This window comes from Mustela lutreola, chromosome 10 (genome assembly GCF_030435805.1).
Source record: "Mustela lutreola isolate mMusLut2 chromosome 10, mMusLut2.pri, whole genome shotgun sequence".
Lineage (NCBI taxonomy): Eukaryota > Metazoa > Chordata > Mammalia > Carnivora > Mustelidae > Mustela > Mustela lutreola.
Window position 1 is genome coordinate 80,928,725 of NC_081299.1, and position 23,145 is coordinate 80,951,869.

General features: G+C 38.0%; 1 protein-coding gene across 6 annotated transcripts in view; it reads left to right on the forward strand.

Annotated features, from left to right (window-relative positions):
• The window catches only part of TLCD4 (TLC domain containing 4), a 106,679-nt gene that overhangs the window by 45,458 nt on the left and 38,076 nt on the right, over positions 1–23,145 (forward strand). For all 6 annotated transcript variants that reach the window (XM_059136053.1, XM_059136051.1, XM_059136049.1 and 3 more), the window contains 4 exons: positions 13,298–13,463; positions 18,207–18,296; positions 20,067–20,125; positions 22,328–22,422. In XM_059136053.1, coding sequence (XP_058992036.1) covers positions 13,309–13,463; positions 18,207–18,296; positions 20,067–20,125; positions 22,328–22,422 — 399 coding nt within the window. In that variant the 5' untranslated portion in view covers positions 13,298–13,308. The remainder of the gene's footprint in view (positions 1–13,297; positions 13,464–18,206; positions 18,297–20,066; positions 20,126–22,327; positions 22,423–23,145) is intronic.

The window sequence follows — 23,145 nt, forward strand, 5'->3', positions numbered from 1 at the left end:
GGAATAAGAATATATACAGAGAAAGTATTATGTACATGTGAGAGGGGCAGGGAGAATCTCTGGGATATGAAAATTAAAAAAACACTGGATGAGAGGGACCAGAGAAAGATCTAGAAGACATTTAGCATAGGATGTAAGGAGACAGATAAAAGGGAAATCTTGTCCTAAAGGGATCCTGTAGCAATAGTTCTCTGAGCTGTGTAGCAAGATGGGGCCACCCCACGGTTGCTGAATGGGTTCCCCAAACAGCACCAGCTGGGGAACAGAATTTCGGCCTCCCTCCTTTTCATACATGCCGTGATTGTAATTATTACTTAGGATGGTGGGGAAAATAAAGGCCAGTTAGAAATGGATGAATATATAACCTTAAATATTTTATTTTTTGCTATCATTAAAATGATTTATAATTCAAAAAATTATTTCAAAGTGGTGTCATTGCATTGCCAGCGTGTGTAACAGAATCAAAGAGTGTCTGCAATTTGAATTCTGTTAAATGCTCTTGAAAGAAAAAGGATTGACGGAATGGGAAAAATATAAAGGATACCCTTATTCAAAGTTTAGTATCTTAAGTGACAGGGAGGAACCATAGAGAAATCTTTGCTATCACCATGAGCAGTTCCTTATTAGACCTTAAGTGACATCATATCTGTGAGAAAGGGAGTATGATTTAATCATACGAATGTAGGGTTCCTTAGCCTCTTCTGGTTTAGTGTCCATTTTCTTCCCATTGTGTCTGTTTAAAAAGCAGTACCATGAATATTGGGGGATTTATGGAAGTTAGGTTAACTTTTATGCAGCTGGCTTCCTGTAGACTTTTACACTAGTGCTAATGGTTCTTGAACATGATGCTCAGAAAAGGAAGAGAGGTGGAATGTTTTTTGCGCATAATTTTCCTAACTTTTTTCGTATAGATCTCAATATAGAATTGAAATAATAGTAATGACAATAAAACCCCAAAACTGTAACTGTAGTTAGTTGGGAGCTTTATAGGTATTTGATTAGATGGTTAATGGTTTTTACATGAATAAAAGAAAAGAGTGGGTAGTGTGATAGTTATTCTTTACTGGGGAGGATGGTTTATTGTCTCTGGTTAATTATGTTTTATGAGCATTTGGACAGATAATTGAAGTGTACCACCCATATGAAAATGCAAACAAAACCCAGAATGAGGGCACCTGGGTGGCTTAGTTGGTTAAGCGTCTGCCTTCAGCTCAGGTCATGATCCCAGAGTCCTGGGATTGAGGCCCACGTTGGGTTCCCGGCTCACTGGGGAGCCTGCTTCGTCCTCTCCCTCTGGCGCATGCGCACACACTGCCCCTTTCTCCTCTCTCTCTTTCTGGCTCTCTCTCAAATAAATACCTAAAATCTTAAAAAAACAAAAACAAAAAAATTTCAGCACCTAGAATGATTGGGTAAGGTGTAGGTATGACTTTTTTTGATAGGATTTTGGTTTGTTTGGTTTGGTAAATGCCTTCTGCTGTCATGTGTTCATTTATAAATAGCTCTCAGTTTGCAAATAGAGACTTCTAAAGTACTTTAACATGTTAGGCCTACTGATGTAGCTAAATCAATAAATAAGTACTTACGTATTTGATAAGAGTGAAAATACAGTGCAGATTGTAATTATTATGAAACCTTTGAACACATACCATTTATTATAAGGCATTCGGGATGGAGAAGCCATATATGCTACTGCTAAGGTCTAAATGTTTATGTGTCCCCCCACCGCCCCTGCCAGCAAATTCTTACGTTGAAATCCTTACCTCCACAGGTGGTGGTAGCAACAAGTGGGGCCTTTGGGAAGTGAGGAGGTCTTGAGGTTGGAGCCCTCATGAATGGGGTTAGTGCTCTTATAAGAGACCCCACTGAGCTGTCTTGCCCCTTCTGCCATGTGAAATCTATGGCCTGGAAGTGGGTCCTCACCAAACGCTGCTGGTGCCCTGATCTCAGACTTCAGAACCGTGGGCAACAATAAGTTTCTGATGTTTATAAACCATCCAGTCTGTGGTACTTTGTTAGAGCAATACAAATGGACTAAAACACATATTCAGTGTTAGTTCATTTTATAATATTGGTCAGGACTCTTTGCTCTGGCCATTGAGGTGAGGATCCTTTAGAAGTAAATATGTTTTCATGCTGTAATACAAGAGTTGTCGATTTAGAATATTCTTTTTCCAATATTCTGACCATACTGCAAAATGAAAGACCTGCTGCTGATGAGATACCAGCAGAATGGAAAGCCCATGTAAGGATATGAATGCCTGTTATTATCATTTTATTTAATAGACATGTACTGAGCACATGCTATGTAGCAGGCCTGTGTTAGGTATGGGTATGGAGGGGGAAAATGTCCATGTTTCCCACCTTTACGAGGCTCACATTTCACTGGGGGAAGGAGACATTCATTTAAATTGCAGCTTTTTTTTTTTTTTTAAAGATTTTATTTATTTATTTGACAGAGAGAGATCACAAGTACATGGAGAGGCAGGCAGAGAGAGAGAGAGAGAGAGAGAAGCAGGCTCCCTGCTGAGCAGAGAGCCCGATGTGGGACTCGATCCCAGGACCCTGAGATCATGACCTGAGCCGAAGGCAGCGGCTTTAACCCACTGAGCCACCCAGGTGCCCCGTAAATTGCAGCTTTAACTGACAAAGACAAATACCATATGATCTCACTCATGTGGAGTCTAAAGAAACCAGATTAATAAAAAAGCAAACAAAAAGCCAAATCAGACCTATAAATACAGAGAACAAACTGAGGGTTGCCAGAGGAGGGGGGTGGGGGTGGGCAAAATGGGTGAGCGGGAGTGGGAGACACAGGCTTCCAGTTACAAAATGAGTAAGTAAGTCACAGAGATGAAGAGCACAGTGTAGGGAATACAGTCAGTGGACTGTAATAGTGTTGTCTGGTGACAGATGGGAGCTCCGTTTGTAGTGGGCATAGCATAACATACAGACTTGTTGGATTACTGTGTTCTGCCCCTAAAACTAATACAATGTTGCGTGTCAGTATACTTAAAAATTTTTTTTAAATAAATTGCAGCTATAAAGGGGAGGAACTTGGCACTCTGAGAGCAGATAAGGGCGTACCTTATCTGGTGCCCAAGCCTGGAGAAGGCCTCTCTGAGAAAGTGAGGGTTGATCTAGAGCTGAATAAGTATGAGAGTTAACCTGGGAGTGGGGGGCAGGGTGGGAGGTGAGGGATAGGTTCTCCAAAGGCCTTGTGAAGGCCTGGAACATGGCACCTGTAAGGAACAGAAAGGTTACATAAGCTGGAGTTTAGCAAGTGAGGGCAAGTACCAGTTGAGGCTGGAGAAAGTAGGATCCTCATAAGAACTCTTGGAAACCATTGAAGGTTTTAAGTTGTGGGTAAGTGTGGAGGTGACATAATCAGAAGCAGCTTTTCGTGAAGATTCCCATGGAGTCCTCCAGTCTGTTTACAGATAGCCTTCTGGTTTGCTGACAGTCCAGAAAAGTGATGGTCATAAGCTAGAGAAAAATGGATGCTTTAAAAAGTAGAATTTCTACCATAGGACTCAGTGGATTGGATTATGGCACATAGTAGGAATGTACAGAAAACAAGTTATTAAAGGATGGCTTCTAGGTTCTGGCTGTGAAATGTGGATGTACAATGCTATCATTCAGTGAGATGAAGAACCTAGAAGTTTTGGGGTCAAGTCATGAGCTTGGTTTGAGATGCCTTTGAAATTGTCGTACTGACAAGTAGGCAGTTGGCTGTGTACATCAGGAGCTTAGAGGAGAGATCTGGGATGGACAGTTAAACGTGGTATTTTTCTGCATGTAATTGGTTACTGATGTCACAGGTATAGGTGAAATCACATAGGAAACAAGTAGAGAGCAGAGGGTCTGGTATTGAGCCTTAGGGAATTCTGTTACTTGGTGGCTGGAGAGAGGATGAAGCAAGGTGTTAGGGAAGCACAGGAAAGGAAGTATTACAGGGAGAAAGTGGTCAGTAATGTGAGTTCAGGTAACATGAAGGCCACATGAAGGCATCCTTGTTGACCTTAGTAATAGCTATTTCAGGGGGCATAATGAAGGTAGGGACAAGAACGGAGTGGGCTAAAGATCAAGAGAGATGAGAAATGATGATCGTATGGATACACCTTTCTAGAACTTTGTCCTTAAAGGGAATGGGGGAAAGGGAAGAGAGGGCAAGAGTGAAAACTGTTGGGTTAAAGAAGAGCTGGTGGATTTGTTGATTTTTGTTTCTACTGAAAACTTGAGCCTGTTTAAAAGCCAACAGAAAGATCTAGTTGCAGAGAATAAAGGATCTTGGGGAGCAGAAAATTCCCAAGGCAACCAGAAAGGTTGGATCCCAAGTGCACTTGTTGGAGAAGTTGGCTTGAGGTGGAAGGACAGATGGGTGAAGATGCAGGTAATTTGTGTGGTTAATAGTGTGATCCCATTTTCATATATTGGCTTCTGTAATTTTGTGAGGTCGGATGGGGGGTTATCTGTTGAGAATGGGGGTGGATGGTTAGAGGTTTGAAACCTGGGGATGACTTGGAAAATGAGTGGTGGTGTGTGAGAGGAGCAGCTGGGGCAGTGAGGTGGGAGTGCCGTGCAGTGTTGAGGGCCCTCTGATCCCTCTGCCCTTTCTCACTCACCAGCCCCAATCCCTTCCGGTGTGTGGCACTTCCCAACAGTGCTCTGATTGTTTAGGGCTCATTGCTGAGTAAATAGTTGAGCAGTTCTGGGGTTGGAGTTTTGCCAGCTCTTGGCAGTGGAAAGGGAATGTAGGGTGTTAGTAAGAGTATTACTGAAATGATGGGCTCAAGGATCTAAGCTGATTAAAGAGGGAAGTAAAACACAGGAAAGGGCTAGCAGGTTGGGACAGAGCCAAGAAGTCAGTGGACTCGAAAATACTGTAATACTGAGCACACTTGAAGGGAAGGTCAGCAGGGGACTACTTGGGATGTTACTGTCAAGGCAGAAAATGGTGAGTATGGGACAGTAAATGTCCATGAGTGGTTGAGGGGGCATGGAAGAGGTGCTATTTCCCATGAAGGAAAGAGGGACTGGGTTGTTAAGGAAACCTGTACCTTCAGCAGAGTCATTCAGCAGAAGTCATTCAGGATGGTATCAGTGCTTGAAGATACTAGTGAACGGAGACCAAAGTCTCTGGCTGGGGGGAAACGTCCAGAAGGTTGGAACACAATACCAGTGAGGAGAGGGAGAGGTGGTATAACTAAGTAGCAGGACCAAAGTTTGCTGGATGTTTACTGGAGGAGCAGGGCCTGAAGGAGAGTGTGAGGAACCAAGAGGACATAGGGCCACCTCCTGACTCCAAAGTGTGGGAGACCGGGCAGCCAGCCACGGCCTGAGATGGCTGCAGGGAAGGGAGGTGGTCCTCAGAGCATACAGGAGAGGCAAAGGATAGAGATCTGTTTCCTGGGCATGGAGCAGCAGCCCCTGGGGGATTACTAGAAAGGATTTGGGAGGTGCACAGAATAAAGGGCTGGGTCAGGTGGCTGCTGGGAAAGAACTTAAGAGCGTGACAGAGATAGTCATGTGGTAGAGGATGGATTTCTGCAGTGGGGTCCACTTGCATGTGTGTGTTGACTAATGTAAACAGGGATGAGTTAGGGTCTTTAGTGGCTAGATAGTGGTCTTACTGCCCTTGGCTGGAGTGGTGACAGACCCAGCAATTGCATGCCTTCTTGCCACTGGGGACAGATGATGGTGGAAGCAGAAACTTAATGTGCACCACATGCCAAGTACTATTCTAAGTGTCCAACAAACATGTGGTTTATGCCCCATGACAGCCATGCCAAGTTACTACTGTTACCGCCATTTTTCAGGGAACTGAGGTTCAGGTACGGCTCATTTAGTAATCCGTCCCAGGTCACACAGCAAGCGTGGGAGGAGGTTTAGTGTCAAGCCTGTAACCAAGTCTATGTACACTCCACCGAGTTAACATGTACTTATTATTTTCCTACATAAGTAATTTTGATTTTTTAAAAACCTGAATGATAGACTGTTGAGAAGCTTATGTAGTGTTGAATGCAAAATTGGCTTTTTAGATACCAAAGATCAGTTCAGTCCTAGAATCCCAGAATCTTATCTTTGAGATGCTCTCAGAGACCCGGGTCCACCCCATTGAGGTCCCTTTACCACTTCATGATGGATGCTTGGGCACTTCTAAATTATTAGAAGGTTCTTCCTTAAATTAAGCTGAACTCTTCCCTCCCTGTAATTTTTGCCCACTTGTGCCATTTTGTATATGTGCTGCCGAAGCGAGCACCCACTTGTGCCATTTTGAATAATGCAGAATAAGTTCCCTCTTTCACTTTTCCACACCAAAATGAAGATGTTTAAAGAATGCTCTTGAGTCCTTTCTAAGTAATCTTGTTCCCAATGGTATGTGATTAATTCAGAGTAAAGTAAGACTGATAAGTATCTTGATCCAAAGGCATGCTTTTATGCTGACTATAAATGAGCCTGAAGTTTTGTTTTGTTTTTTGTTATTTGTATCTTCATTACTTTATTATCTCTCATTGGTTTGTGTAACTTAAAATTCTCAGGCTTCCCATGTGTGTGTGTGTGTGGGGGGGGGGTGGTATATAGCTATTACATCAAATCCTGTACTTAGGTATTGCCTTTAAAACATTTATTCCTAGTATACTTTTTCTTTCTGATTGGGACTATTTCAGCTTATGAAGACAATTCTGAAACCTGATTCTGTTAACCCATTATATTAGTTATATTTCCCGGCTCTGTGTTAGATGCAGATTGAGTACCATGTGAATATTTGTAAAAAATGTTGCTAATAGCAGACCAAAAAGAGAGAATCTTATAGGATAGCAGAAGGTATTTCTCAGGTCTGTTTCAGATGACTGATCTGCATGCTGCTTCTAGTTTTTCAGCTGGTTCCGGATTTACCTAATTTTGTTTTCCAGCCACGTTTGTTTATATTATTCATAAGGCTGTCATGAGGAACTTCCAGAACTTTCCTGGAATTAAGTTATTCTCCATTTGCTGATCTTTAATCCGCCAGGATATGGCAGTCAGTTAATTATGGGAATAAAGGATAGGAAGGGGACTAGAGTGACTGAACTCTTCTAGACTGGAAGGTGGGGGAAGTGTGGTGGATGATAGTATCGTTCTCCGAGATACAGAACCCTGGCAGAAGGACTAGTCTGGGATTAAATTTGGCTCAGATCATATAGAGTCTATGGGGCCTCCAGGATGCCCATATGGAGCCATCCGGAGGGAAGGTGACCATCCAGGACTGGTATGCTGGGGGATGTTTGGTTGCACACAGCTGAAGCCATGTTGAAGGTGTGGGGCATATACCTAGGCAGAGTTTATAGTGTGCAAAGAAGAGGTTCTGTGTTGGGGCAGGGGAGGTAGTAGACATTGCAACACTGAGGGAGTTCATGCTCGACAGCCTCCATTTTTTGGTCAAATAATAAACTATATCTTTTGTAAGAGAGAGAGAACTGGAGATTTGAGACCAGTGAGTGTGTGGAATTAGTGTGGGAAACAGGAAAGGGAGCTCAGGAAAGGTGGGAAGAGGAATCCTACGCACGAAGAATTCTTCCCAGCTTTCCCCTTCCTTGCTGCCCTTAAGGACAACCCCAGAAGACCTTTCCCTCTTCATGTTAATGTTTTTACTGCTAACCACTATGCAGTGGTTCATGTTGTATCAGAATGGAACAGAGTGAGGTTGTCCTTGTGTCTGGAGATGGCATTAGCAGTTCTGACACACTCCCTGGGGAAGCCCTTGTATTACAAGGGGATAATGAACACGGGAAATGAGAGTTACCTTTGTTTTCCCAAGTCAGTGGTTCTAGACTCCGCTGGTGGAACGGAGTCTTACACTTCAGCATTAAAGGGTTTGGGGATTTTTGGTTACTCCCATTTGTATCAAGAAAATCCCAAATATGTATCCCCTCTTAAGAGTTAGGACTGAGGGAGAAGATGGCCAGGACATTCAACATGTCATTATTTCATAAATAAATTATGTCATACTATAAAGTTACCTGATAGTTTCCAACCACATTAGAACATTGGAGAAGTTCTGTGTTTCCTGATCCACATAACGACTAGCTTATTATCTCTGTCTGAGACTATATGTAAAGATCACCACTGTAAACGGATTTACTGGGATATTTTTGGAGTCTGGATACTAATAAAATAATAATTAACATTAAAAAAAAGGGTTTGGGGATTTTAATAGAAGAGAAGATGCCCTGTTGGTTTATATTGAATACCCTCGATATCTCCTCACTGTTCATGGGTCCTCTCTGCAGGGTAGTTACTATGCTGAAAGCAGGGAATATCCCCTTAGCACCATGAGCTTGGCACTCTGTGTGGTGGTTATCGGTTTCTTTGCTTCCCCACTGGCCTATAAGCATGTTCCCCATTTAGTATTCTGAGTTCTGGCCCAGGGCTGGTCTGGTGGACACGTGACAGATGTCGGATGAACTGTCGGCTGAAGTGAAGGCAGAGTCAGCCTGGCTACGCTGTTTCCCGTGGCCCTGCCTCTGAGAGTCCTGCTGGAGAAAGGCTGTTACAAGCTAATGGTGGAGAGGTGTACTTCAGACCTTTTTATGTTTTTCTTCTAGGAAAACTGCTTGAATTAAAGTCTTTGGAAACTGTCTTGGGAGAAAACATTCAAGTATCATTTGTATTCAGGAGGCCTCTGGAAGAGTTTCTTGGGTGTGAATCAAGATGGGCTAATGACATTGTAAAGTTCATGTCTAGACACTCCCTTGTAAATTGCCACAGAAATATTTCCCACTTTTGTTCTGGCTATTCCTTCCTAGGGTAGTATCCCAGCCACATGTAGAGGTACATGACCCAGGTCGAATACTTTCCTATTTTTACTGTGTGTTCTTCTGCTTAATAGTCACCTAACTCTCCAAGATTCTTAATCTATGTCAGAAATGAGAATTGTTTGGTTTTATCCATTTCCTTTGCTTCTTGCCTGATTCAGTGAATGAAGACTGGCATTTGCTTTCTACCAGAAGCTTTGTTTTTTTTGGAGGGGGGGGGAATATATAGAAAAAATAAAAAAAATCATTGGATTTGTCCTTGCTTTGGCAGGACTGATGAAGCAAGCAGCTGCTTAATAAGAAGCAAAGCTGGGAGTAGAACAATTTAATTAGCTTCTGTCCGTTGAGCCTTTAATAGAAGCCACAACTCGACTATATGGAGCTCTTTAGTTTTAAATGAAACATTTTTGCAAAGGGAGGCTCAACATGTATTCCAAAGACCCCAGTTAAATGAGAGTCTTTCTGTGAGAAATATAAAATAGCCAGTATAATAAAGACTTAACAAAAACTACCTTTTGAAAGGATGAGGAGTTTTTTTTTTTTTTTCTTCTTCCAAATTGTTATATTCTAGTTAGTTAATATATAGTGTAATACTTATTTCAGGAGTAGAATTTAGTGTTTCATCCCTTCACATAACACCCAGTGCTCTTCACAAGTGCCCTCCTTAATTCCCATCACCCATTTAGTCATTCTCCACTCAACTCCCTCCTTCAGCCCAGAGTTTGTTCTCTCTCTCTCTCTTTTTTCTCTATCTGTAAGAGTCTGTTATGGTGGGGTGGCTGGGTGACTTAGTTAAGCATCTGCCTTTGGCTCAGGTCATGATCTCAGGGTCCTGGGATTGAACTCCACATTGAGCTCCGCATGTCCCTTTCCCTCTGCCCCGCCCCTTGTTTGTGCACCTGTATACACACTCTCTCTCTCTTCCTCTCTCTCTCTCAAATAAATCTTTAAAAAAGGGTTTGTTATGGTTTGCTTCCCTCTCTCTTTTTTTCTGCTTTCCCATATGTTCATCTGCTTTGTTTCCTAAGTTCCATATATGAGTGAATCATATGGTATTTGTCTTTCTTTAACTGACTTCTTTTGCTTAGCATAATACACTCTAGCTCCATCCACATCGTTGCAAATGGCTAGATTTCATTCTTTTGATGCCTGAGTAATATTCCATTGTGTGTGTGTGTGTGTGTGTGTGTGTGTGTCTTTACCACCTCTTCTTTATCCATTCATCGGTTGTTGGACATTTGGATGCTTTCCATAATTTGGCTATTATTGATAATGCTGCTGTAAACCTCAGGGTGCCTGTGCCCCTTCAAATCAGTATCCATTATATTGTTTGGGTAAAAACTCAGTAGTATAATTGCTGGGTCATAGGGTAGCTCTATTTTTAACTTTTTGAGCAACCTCCATGCTGTTTTCCAGAGTGGCTGCACCAGCCTGTATTCCCACCAACAGTGTAAGAGGGTTCCCCTTTGTCTGCATCCTCGCCAACATCGGTTGTTTCCTGTGTTGTTAATTTTAGCCCTACTGGTAGGGATGAGGTGGTATCTCATCATGGTTTTGATTTCTATTTCCCTGATACCAAGTGATGTTGAGCATCTTTTAATGTGTCTGTTACCCATCTGTGTCATCTTTGGAAAAATGTCTATTCATGTCTTCTGCCCATTTCTTAACTGGATTATTTAGTTCTTTGGCTGTTGAGTTTGATAAGTTCTTTATAGATGTTGGATACTAGCCCTTTATCTGATACGTCATTTGCAAGTATCTTCTCCCATTCCATAGACTGCCTTTTAGTTTTGTTGATTGTTTCTTTCACTGTGCAGAAGCTTTTTATCTTGATGCAGTGCCAGTAGTTCATTACTGCTTTTGTTTCCCTTTCCTCTGGCGATGTGTTTAGTAAGAAGTTGCTACTGCCAAATCAAAGAGGTTGCTGCTTGTGTTCTCTTCTGGGATTTTGATGGTTTCCTGTCTCATGTTTAGGTCTCTGGTCCATTTTGAATTTACTTTTGTCTATGATATAGGAAAGTGGTCCAGTTTTCCCAACACCGTTTGTTGAACAGACTATCCTTTTTCCATTGGATATGCTTTCCTGCTTCATCAAAGATTAGTTGACCATATAGTTGTTGGGGTACATTTCTGGGTTTTCTATTCTGTTACATTGATGTATGTGTGTTTTTGTGCCAGTGCCATACTGTCTTTTTTAATTAATTATTTTTTTATTAACATATAACGTATTATTTGTTTCAGGGGTACAGGTCTGTGATTCATCAGTCTCATACAATTCACAGTGCTCACCATAGCATATATCCTCCCCAAACCCCCTCCACTCCAGCAACCCTCAGTTTGTTTCTTGAAATTAAGAGTCTCTTATAGTACTGTACTTTTTAATGACTACAGCTTTGTAATATAACTCGAAGTCCAGAATCGTGATGCCTCCAGCTTTGCTTTTCTTTTTCAGGATTGTTTTGGCTATTCAGGGTCTTCTGTGGTTCCATACAGATTTTAGGATTGCTTGTTCTAGCTCTGTGAAAAATGCTGGTGGTATTTTGATAGGGATTGCATTAAATGGGTAGATTGCCTTGGGTAGTAAAGGCATTTTAATAATGTTTGTTCTTCCACTAGGAATGAGGAATTTCTTAATGGCAACTTATTTGCGTGTTTTTTGTTAATGTACTGGTTAACAGTTCATAAAATGGATAATGTTGTGTAATACCTACTATGTTTTATAATATACCTTTAGCAAACATTAATGAAACAAATGCACATTATAAGGTTGAATTTTAACCTTTTTTTTGTTAATGTACTGGTTAACAGTTCATAAAATGGATAATGTTGTGTAATACCTACTATGTTTTAATATATACCTTTAGCAAACATTAATGAAACAAATTCACACTATAAAGTTGAATTTTAACCAAAGTAAATAAGTAGCTCATGTCCAGCCACCCTCCAGGACTAGCAGAGAACATACAGAACCCTTCAGAGCAAACCATTCTCACATTGAAGATTAAACTCTCTACTCTTTTCTGGTTATTGGTTTCATTTTCTTCATTTATCTGCCCACCTGGCCTCCAGATCCCCATTTGCTTTAATCTTAGAAAAACATTTTCCCTTTTACATTTCACTTAGTGAATTATAATGATATTTAATTTATGTACAAAACTTTTATGTATTATTTGGTTAATATTAAACCTAGGCTAAAAGATCACAAATTCAATTTTTAATACCCTAAAACACATGTTGAATTAAAAAAAAAGTAAATGAGCAATAAATTTAATGGAATCTCACGGAGAAGAATTATAATATCAATATTTTTACTGAGCACACACACAAGAAAGAAAGAATGGGGAAAGAACTCATTACAGACACATGAGTTCTGTCAGAAGGGGCCCTGTGGGAGCCTGATTCTTATTACAAGGTCCTGGTTGGAGGGGAATGAAGTGGGGTTATTGCTAGTGTAGTCAATGACTTGCTTTTTCTCTAGTGAATTGGCTTCAGTAGGTGACTTTATTTCTTCACATTAGGCAGCTGGAAATATGTATTGATTCATTTCCTTTTCATTTGAGGGTCAGCTGTATCAAAGATGGAGCCATTTCTAGAAATGCTATATTTGCTGGATATGAGCAAATGCTTTAGTGTCTTTCTTTTGGTTTGAATGTTCCTAAGATTTTTAGAATCCAAATAAAGTTCAGTTCAGTGAGCTGGAAAACATATTTTGAATGAGTACATATGCATATTATATATATGCATATTGCTGTTCTTCTAACTCTACCCTTAAAACCTGAAGCTCTTTTATAAAAATCTTTTATTTTAAAGATAAAAAGCCATGGTGGATTTTTGGTCCAAGGATGTGTGTGATTGCAGAATACTTTTTAAAAGTTAAATACTAATTAAAGCAGCAACAGTGGTATGGTTCTTTTCTAAGATGGTATTCTTCTTCCTAAGATTTTAATTTTGTTTTAAAATGTCATTTGTCTCACTGTACAATTAGTTTTTATAGTGTAATTATTTTTTGTTTTGCTATGTAGTTAATCTTAGTTTTATTATTATTTTTGGCCTAATTGTTTCTTAGAAATTATCTAATGGACTCATTTCATAGATGAGGTAGTTGAAGCATAGAGAAATCAGGTGATTTTTCCTACATTTAATTAAAAATATTACTAAAAGAATACCTTCAGTTATAGTACTTGAAATGCACTCTTAATGTTAAACTCCTAAGACTTAGATAATGTTGAAAATCATGCTGTTAAATTTGCCTTCTAAAATTGATAATAGTGAGATATTTAGGATGATTTTTCCCTTTTATTTTAAATACAAATACAAGATACATGACAAATAGCTAATAAAGACTTAAAAATCCTTTAGTTTCTTTGTATTCTTATATTTGTGCTAAATTAAGATAAATTATTAAAAATATAAGCATGTATTCTTAAAATAAAAATAATTAATTTAGATTTCTTATGAGCAATTTAAAGCAATTGATGCCCATCTTTTTTTCTTAACAGGTTGAAGAAATATGGACACCAACACCAAACTGGTCTTCAACAGTGTTATTACCAGTTTTTTCACCTTTCAGCTTCTTTTCTACTTTATAAGTTTCTGGTTTTCAGCAAAAGTTTCTCCAGGTTTTAATAGTCTCAGCTATGAGAAGAAGATTGAATGGAACTCAAGGTAAAGCATATGAAAATGTAACGGATTTTAAAAAGTTAGTTTAATGAAATAAAATTTTTAAAAGTATTTCCCCGCCCAAAATCTTTCATTTAAGATCTAATAAAGTTGAAGGTCAGTTGTTTGTTTGTTTGTTTGTTTTTTAATTTGACCTTAGGAATAAAAGGAAAGTAAGTAGATAGATCTCATACAAGAAAATTATAAAAATTCTTCTCCTGAAAGATGTAAGGAAAAACTGAACTTTCTGGGGAGGCGTGGGAAGGTTAAGGAGACTCCAGCTGACTGCAGAGGAGTCCTGTTTTGTGTTCTCCTCTGAAACGTTTATGATAACAAACATATGCTCTCTGGAAGTGATCACAGAAGTGAATGTTAGCTGGGTCTGTGAGCAGCCTCTATATGGTGTGAGCTGGCTTGGCCAGACTGAGGGCACTTACATGCTACTGGTTAGCACATCTGTATCTCTGTTTTAATGAACTTTTCATTATAATTCAGAGGCCATCAGAACCCATTTTTTTGTTAAATTAAAAACTGCTTTTTAGATTTTTATTTAAAACAGAAGAAAAATAAATGGAAAACGAATAGTACCTCTAAGGGTATAGAAATCTATGGGAGTTTTAATGAGTTGGCTTGCAAATTTTTTGTGTGTGCAACTCATTGACCTTTCAGTGTTTCAAACACAAAATGACTCTGGTGACTGCTTCATGTGCTTGTGAACATTTCACCCGGATGTCACCGTGCTTTTGCACACTGCAGTGAATGGGAGCAGCTGTGGATGTATTTTTTTTGTTTTAATTTACTTGAAGTTAATGCTGACTATAAAATGAATTCAGCAGGTCTCTAAAATTGCTTTAATTATTTTTCATTGCAATTTCCTTTGAGAATTAAGTTCTGCCAAATTCTAAGTATTTATTTGAGAATGGTCCCATCTGACTGGGAAGTGTCCTGTCTTTGAGCCGAAATGGTTTGCAGGCATGCACTTTTATAACTCAGACTGTGAATAAGACTTCAGTTGTTTCCTTTTGCACCTTTGTCTGGTTCATGCATGCTATAGCTCTTTTTGCCCAAAAGTGGGAATTATTTCACCATGTAGTTTTGAAAAATAAGTTTTGGGTTTTTTTGGTCTGAAGAACAGTACTAAGATGCTGTTCACAAGTGGGATACAAACCATAATTTTAAAAAACCCTTTCTCAGATGCAGATAGGTAGAAGAGGGAAAGAGAAGGAAGGGGTGAGGAGTGGGATGGGGAACAGATTTTCTGAGAGTAAATTTTGAACTATTTTCATTTCCCTTTCACCATGGTCAAGGTAGGTAAGGGCCTTTGAATCTGGGAGAGCAGCAAGCCAGAGGAATAAGGACGGTACAGAGAGATAGAGGCAAGATGAAAATGAAATGGTATGAAATTGAAAAATACTTTGCATTATTCAGTCTTATCACTGCCATTCTGCGGTGCACAGAATCGCTATTTGGGAAACCGAGTTCCTAGCTGAAAAAGGAGTCTGGGATTATAGAAGATTCATTACCCTATTTAAATGGCATTCTCTCTCTTTCTCTCTCAAATTTACTCCTGTTCCCACTCCAGCTTGGTTTACATGAGATTTAAGCTGTGAGGTGGAGTATAAAGAAAGAGAAAAGATGGGCTACTTTTTGAGTAAAATACATGTATATGTCTTGAAATCCTGCTTCCAGTCTTGAAACACCCAGATCAACACAACCCACATAATTCCTTTTTTTTTTTTTTTTTAAGATTTTATTTATTTATTTGACAGACAGAGATCACAAGTAGCTAGAGAAGCAGGCAGAAGGCGGGGTGGGGGTGGGGGGCGAAGCAGGCTCCCTGCCGAGCAGAGAGCCTGATATGGGGCTCAGTCCCAGGACCCTGAGATCATGACCTAAGCCGAAGGCAGAGGCTTAACCCACTGAGCCACCCAGGTGCCCCAACCCATATAATTCTTACTAATAATCACGAAAAAGTCTCTGAATAATGAGTGGTCTAAACCCTACTGCAGAAGAAGTACAGGAGGAAAAACAACTCACCAGAAAATTTACACCTGAGAGGTGACAGTTTAATTAAGCATAAGTGATAAATTACTGTACTAAATTGTTGTATTTTCAGGAAAAAAAAACATATTTACAAGTATTATTTATATCTTATAATTAAAAAACATTTTCTTCTATCCATTTGTTTTCCTATGGTATAGAAAGTCCTATTGTGTTAAAATACTCTTAATTTTAAAATCTGCTTCTCTAATTTTTAACTCTTGCCTGTTTGAACTATATTATTTCTATTGGTAATACCCCTACTACATAGGAATGATTGAATCAGTAACTTTAAATTGCTGTTCTACAATGGTCCTTATTTCCATTATCTCCCTGTCTTTTTATTAGCACAAACATTTCTTTTTAACCTTCTTAGAAAAAAAATATTTTCTTTTGGGTAGCATCTTGGTATTTCATTTTGGACAGTAAGGAATCTACATCTTGCTTTGCCAAGAATCCGATTTTAAAGAATAGACTGTGAAATGTTTACTAAACAGAAGTCTCTGAACATAGAGACTTTTAATGCAGAAGAGTAGGTAAGCACAGGGTATTTGCTTTTCCTGATCCAAGTAAGATTTAACTTTTCTCTCATGAATTATATGCCATTTCCATCAGTTAAGGGCTTGTAATTCTTCCCATTTACCAGGTAACATTTCAAATACAAAGAGAGTTTGAGGGCTGGGTATCAGGAACAAAAAGTTCTCATTTTTCCAAGGGGAAGCTTTTTGATGTAAGTTTATTAAACACTAAAACAAGTCAGTGAGAGGGCGAGCTTTCTGCTTTCACAGACTTTTTGAATCGCATTAGAAAGCTGGTTGTATGATTATTTAGATGGACTGTCTTACTTGACGTAAAGGAACTTATATCCTTAAACAGCCATGTTTGGAATATAGGTACGTTTGGCATGAAAATTCCAGACTTGTAAACCAGATAAATTGGGGTTAACTATTCACACTTCAAAATGATTCTTTGGTATTGCAAAGTATTCTTTCTCAGTGCCTTTTAATTAGTGAGGATCTTTGAGCATTTAATATGATATATCTATTTAGGTCCACATCATCTATTAGATCCAGCATATTGATTTTTCAAGTTACAGTAAGATTTTCTAGTATCAAACTTCATATTGGTTGATACATGTCACTGTTAAAGGTTTGGGATCATATTTTAGACAGAAATTTTTTACATCCTATTAATTTATAAAAAAAAATTTTGCTGTTCCTTCTTATCCTTTATTCTAATGAAGAGAAAAGAAATTTCATTACTTGTAAACTTTTTCATTGTGTGAGTAAATATATTATATCCTGTGTACACTTCTTTAAGTAGCATATCAGAGAGCTTGGGTGTTGGTTGAATCCAGTAAATAACTAGCAAGATATGTTCACAGAAACTGATGTTTTCCATCTAAACCTTATTCCTTCTATAAAAGAAAATTCAGCCTGGATCTCGTGAACATTTTGCTTTCACTTGAGTGTTTCTTTTAAAAATAGATTTTCTGTACAAATTCATGGTCCTCAATTTTTCTATTTAGAAGTGGTTTCATAATAATGATAAAAAGAGACTAATAATAGCTGCTCTAGCTTTCTTATGGGTTGGTTACAGGAATCAAGTGCAGCAAGCATGTGAATGTGCATTTAACACTGAAATCTCCAAGGCAATACATTTTCATTTCACAATCCATTCAAATTCTGATTCAAGGCTATAGAATTGGTTAAGGTCAGTAGATGTGGAAGATACTCCTCACTGACTGGACCAGGAAACTAATGCTGCGGTGAGGCTGTTAGGGCTGGAACTCGGAGCAGGGTGCTGGTTAGTGGACTTGCCGGTCACAGTCTGTCTATATCAAACGCTGTCAACTGCCTCACCAGATATGCAGGCACCCCTGCTTTGGAATTTTTAACAAATAAGTGATTCCATAATTTTCTAGCAGAAAATTATAGACCTGGGCATCCTTTTTTTTTTTTTAAATTTTTTCAATTTATTTATTTTCAGAAAAACAGTATTCATTATTTTTTCACCACACCCAGTGCTCCATGCAATCCATGCCCTCTATAATACCCACCACCTGGTACCCCAACCTCCCACCCCCCGCCACTTCAAACCCCTCAGATTGTTTTTCAGAGTCCATAGTCTCTCATAGTTCACCTCCCCTTCCAATTTACCCCAACTCCCTTCTCCTAACACCCCTTGTCCTCCATGATATTTGTTATGCTCCACAAATAAGCGAAACCATATGAAAATTGACTCTCTCTGCTTGACTTATTTCACTCAGCATAATCTCTTCCAGTCCCGTCCATGTTGCTACAAAAGTTGAGTATTCATCCTTTCTGATGGAGGCATAATACTCCATAGTGTATATGGACCACATCTTCCTTATCCATTCGTCCGTTGAAGGGCATCTTGGCTCTTTCCATAGTTTGGCGACGGTGGCCATTGCTGCTATAAACATTGGGGTACAGATGGCTCTTCTTTTCACGACATCTGTATCCTTGGGGTAAATACCCAGGGGCATCCTTCTTGCTATTAGTTCCAAAGTAAAGTCATAGCCCTTGGATTTCTAAATGATATTTTTGTATTATACTCTTAGATATACTCCATTCCTATATTTAAATGCTTCCAGATTTAACTTCTTCAAAATGTTAAATGTCTTGCCAGAATTACAGTTTATTGCAAAGAATCTAAAATCTTTGTATGTATTTTGATTCATTTCAGGGTAGGATCTACATGCCATTCTTTGGTGGTTGGGCTTTTCGGCCTATACATTTTGTTTTTTGATGAGGTTGCAAAGGCTGATCCACTCTGGTAAGCTGTTTCTTTCCAATATAGTCCATTTGATTTATGTTTTGATATTAATTATTAATAAGAACATCTCCTACTTCAAAATGGAAAATATATTGATGGTGCATGGTTTATTAAAATGCTTGTGTTCAGACATACTTCAGCAAGGTGCAATAAAAGGATTTATTTTAGATTTGAATACAAATAATGAAGGCCACTTTGTACTAGTATCCCAATTGTTACCCAGGACAGGGAGAATATGATGATGATGTATATATTTATACTGAGTTAGTGAGTAATACCAAGTTGTCGTAACCACTGTTCAGAGCAAAAATGAGTTAACTGTTGAGTAGGATAGTCAGCTTGGATAATAATCTAAAGACTCAGTCTTGTGTTGAACCCATCATTTGTATAAAAGTATAAAAGGTATAAAAATGAGGATTAAAGATGTCCATGTAAGAGGAAGTTAGTACCACATGAGAAGATTTGAAATACTAATAATAATGTTCAGCAATAATAGATAATTTCTAAGATGACTCTTTTTGAAAATTTTAAATGTCATTTCAATGGCAGAGATATTGCAAACTGTATTTCCAGGCCTTATATAAGAAGGCTTAGTTCGGCTTAGTTTGAGAGATAAGGTATGTTTTCAGAAAGCACTGCATAAGGATGTAGTAGATGTGGGCTCTGGAGGATGTGGGACAATGTAATTTTTGACCATTTTTTTTGCAGTAATGCCATTTTGATAAATATGGAATTATGCCCGTTAGAATTCTACCAGTATTGGTAAATTTTGGTATTTATTAAATAAATACCAAATTTATTTGGTAGGAATAGGTATTTTTCAAAGTGAATCAATTTAGTGAATGTAATTCCATGATGAGGTTTTTTATGTAATCTACCGAAACCATTTCTAAGTTTTTTCTCCTAATTTTATTGTTATAATGATGGTCAACAGAACCAGTTCTTTTGGGAGATAAATTTTATGACAAAGATTTACTTCACTGGTCTATTTTTGTCCTTATCAGACTTTTACATAGTATGATTTTTTCTCTTTTTACATTTTCTTTGGTCCTGCAGTTTATTTCAGGTTCTGTTTTCCTGGGTCATATTTGCAGATCAAAATTTGTAAAGAAGATAGGACTTCTGCTAAACCTTCCCATTTGCAGTTTAGCTGTTATCAGATTAATTTTGTGTTCATTTCACCAGTAGTTTACATTATAAACCAGATATTTGTTTTTTGGAGTAAAGACAGTTATTAGGGCAAATTGTAGGGACTTGATATTGTATACATGTTGAAACCGCAGGTTTAAACTGTCCTGTTCCTGCCATTTTCCAGTTATATGACAATAGACAGATCTCTCTAGTCATCAGTAAAGTGATACTCACCAGTATATTGCTTCAAGATCAGGGGCAGGCTGGATGATTTCTTGAGTATTTGAATCTCTGATTTAGAAAAAGGAATAAAAACAAAAACAAAACGAGCCAGCATCTGGAAATCTATTTGAATCTTTTCACAAATAAATCCTTTGAGAACACATTTATAAAATGTTATCTTTTGGTAAAATTATTTATATAAACTTTTAGTTAATATAAGAAATTATGATTATTTGTGTAGTTAGAAGTATATCAAGCTAACCCAGGGTGTGGTACAAATGACAATTTACTGTTCAAGAATCTATAGAAATCATTTTAATTATGTTTCTCAATAGAAAAAAAAATGTAGCTGTCATCTGTAACCCATGTGCTAAAAAAAGGGAATCTTTTGTTTTTTTTTTTTTTTAATATTTATAGGGGTGATTCATCGCTTGTGAAAGTGAATATCTCTATTGCTACAGGCTACCTCATTTCTGGTATGTGATATGTTGGCCACTGTCTCTTTTTACAGTTCTCATGGGATTTTACAAAGAATACATAGTCTATGCTTTCAGTTTATTTATTTGTGAAGCCACTTGTAGACCCATAAGAGGAAGATTTATCTGCTGTGATGATAGAACATGAAACATTTTTCCTGTTGGCTGTCTGGTTCTCTTTGATGGTAGAGCAGCAGAGTGGGGCCTCAGTAAGGCCTGATTTTTTTTTTTTTTTTTTTACTAGCAATGGTCCATTTTTTGCCCCGAACGGTCTCTCAGGTGGAATTCCTGGGAAGCTAATGAGGTTTAAGCATCAAGATTTCTCTCACTTGCAAGGGCCCTTGAAATGGGTTCCTGTGCTTGCCGTTTTATATTGTTTGGGGAAGTTCGCAAAGGGAAACTGTTTGAGCCATAATCAGTTAAGATCATGGACTCTTTCTACTCCATGTTTCCCTCTGTCATATTTCTCCTCCTGTGGGATGGGGTTGAAATAGCCTTTTATACTATGAGATAAAGGGGAAATTAAGTGAGAATATACGATTTGAACTTTTTGAAGAGACATTCTAGACCATCTCTGTAAGGCAAGAGAAAAATAACAGACGATTTGGACATTTTATATAGGGAACCCTATTTTATAATTTTCAAATTCAATAGATAACTGCAAAATCCAAATAAAAATAATGGGATATGAAACCAAAGTGATAAAGATGAGTGATGGACTCAATAGAAAATTTTCTGCTATCAAGAAGTGAATTGTAACAAAAGATTAAATTATACCAAAACACAGTAATTCATTAGGAGGAGGAAATAAATTTTGAATTAAAATAATGAATAGGTGATTAGATTATCTAATGGCCCATTTACAAGAAGAGTGAATCGTGTGAATACACTGGAAAAAGATTTGCTTGTTTGGTACAAAATGCTGTTGTGGACAAGGATGACACACAATTTATAGTACAGTTTCCGTAGTGTAGTGGTTATCACGTTCGCCTGACACAATTTATACTACACCTCACAGACCGCTTCATGAACATTGTCTGTTCAGAGAGTAGTGACCACTCAGAAAGTCTTGTATGAAAGAAGCTTGATAAAGGTTTCCCCAAATAAGATAATAATCTGAAGCACTTAAAAATAAGAATTATGAACTGAAACTGACTTTTCTAAACCAAGCTGAATGAAGAGTGAATTCTCCTTATTCTCTCTATGGAAAATATTACAAGGTCATTATCATAAAAATTGGTGACCAGTGTATGGCCAAAATACGTTGGGAAAATGTATCTAGAGAGGTTTGTCATGCAGTCAGTTACTAATAGTGTTATATTTTCTTGATTTCCACTGTACTTGATTTGTACTGTTTGTTTTCTCCATAAAATTGGTAATCTGATTACTTTTTTAAATAAATAGTCACATCTAGTTTTATATCAGCAGTTTTCATTTTTTTTATATATACAAGAAGGTTCTCATATAAGCTCCAATCCCATAAAACCTGCATCCTCTCTTGGTTTCCACCCATGATAGCCATTTACCTCCATGTCTAACTTTCACATTTAGCCATTTGGTAAAGAACATAGTTGTGTTAACATTTTGAGAAGATTGTTTTGTTAAGGGAAAACTATTTTCTGAATCATGGTGTTTATATTCGGGATCTTTTAAGGAGAAATTGAGACCTTGACCTCTTGCTTTGCATATCTTTTTAATAGTTTTAGTTCTTGTTTTTGTTTTTATTGCTATTTTGAATTAATATTTAATCATATCCCTTGTTAATTTTTAAATACTGTTTGTTGGATTTGTGTTATAAATAAGTTGGCCATTTTGCACCCTTTCTGCAACCATCTTATCTGTGTGAATTGTTGTAGTCACAAACATCAGTAATTTCAGCCTATTTAAAAATTATTTGTATCAATAACATTTCCATTTTATTTAACCCTGGTAAGTTATTAATTTGTACTTTCAATGAATGTATTACCTGTGTGGTGGGCACTGTGCTGGATTCCCACACGTGGTCCTCACCCTGCGGAGGTCACAGTCGTGTGGGAGCAGATACCTTACAATAAGGTGGTAACGGGACTAGCAAAGCATGAGCAAAGTGCAGTGGGCTCAGTATTGCCTGTGAGAGGCTGTTAAAGGGGAAAGTTAGATACACTTGAAAAACAGTCCAGCCTTCTTCTTATGTAATATCTCACTTATTTTTCCTTCTTTCAGATTTGTTGATTCTCATTTTGTATTGGAAAGTGATTGGTGACAAATATTTTATAATTCACCATTGTGCAGCGCTGTATGCATACTACTTTGTACTGGTGAGTGCCAGGATTTACGGTAGCCTGACAAGTAGACAAGGTTGGGAGTGATGACTTAGGGGTGAACAGAAATCGAAACCTACAGTCCCCAGTTTATAAAGACCAACTCCAGAGGCATTCAGGGGTCACTGTGGTGATGTGTTATCTTGTTTATTAACAAAAAATAATGATGTGTGTTTGTGTTAGTGTTGTTTGGATTCATAAAATTTAAGGTAGATGACCTCGATTTTTTAAATTTTCACTTAGAACCTTTAGGATCGTGTAGCTATTGATATCTGCCTGTCTTCCTAGGTGCATTTATGACTTTCTTTTCTGTTTAATTCTCATCCAGTTACATGTACATATGTAATTACATTTAAGTAGGCTGGAGCAGTGGGAGAGTCTTGCTCAGAGACTTCAGAATTCCAAGACTGAGCTCATAGAGTGTACTCACAGCAAATCTCAGGCAGTAATGCATAGTAAGTTTTACATCAACAATTATTTTTCTACACTATGTATTTGTAAATTAGCAATTTTATATCCTTTGTGTGTGGGTTAAGTTTCTCCACATTCAGTTGTTTTTCAACCTAGATATGCCAACAAGGCTCAAGTAGATATTTGGAAATAATAGACATATGTAAACTAGAATAATAAATCTTTTTTTGTTTTAGACAGAAAGAGAGAGAGAGTGTGTGCATGTGTACTTGCACACAAGAGAGAGAGAGCAGGGGAGAGGGGCAGAGG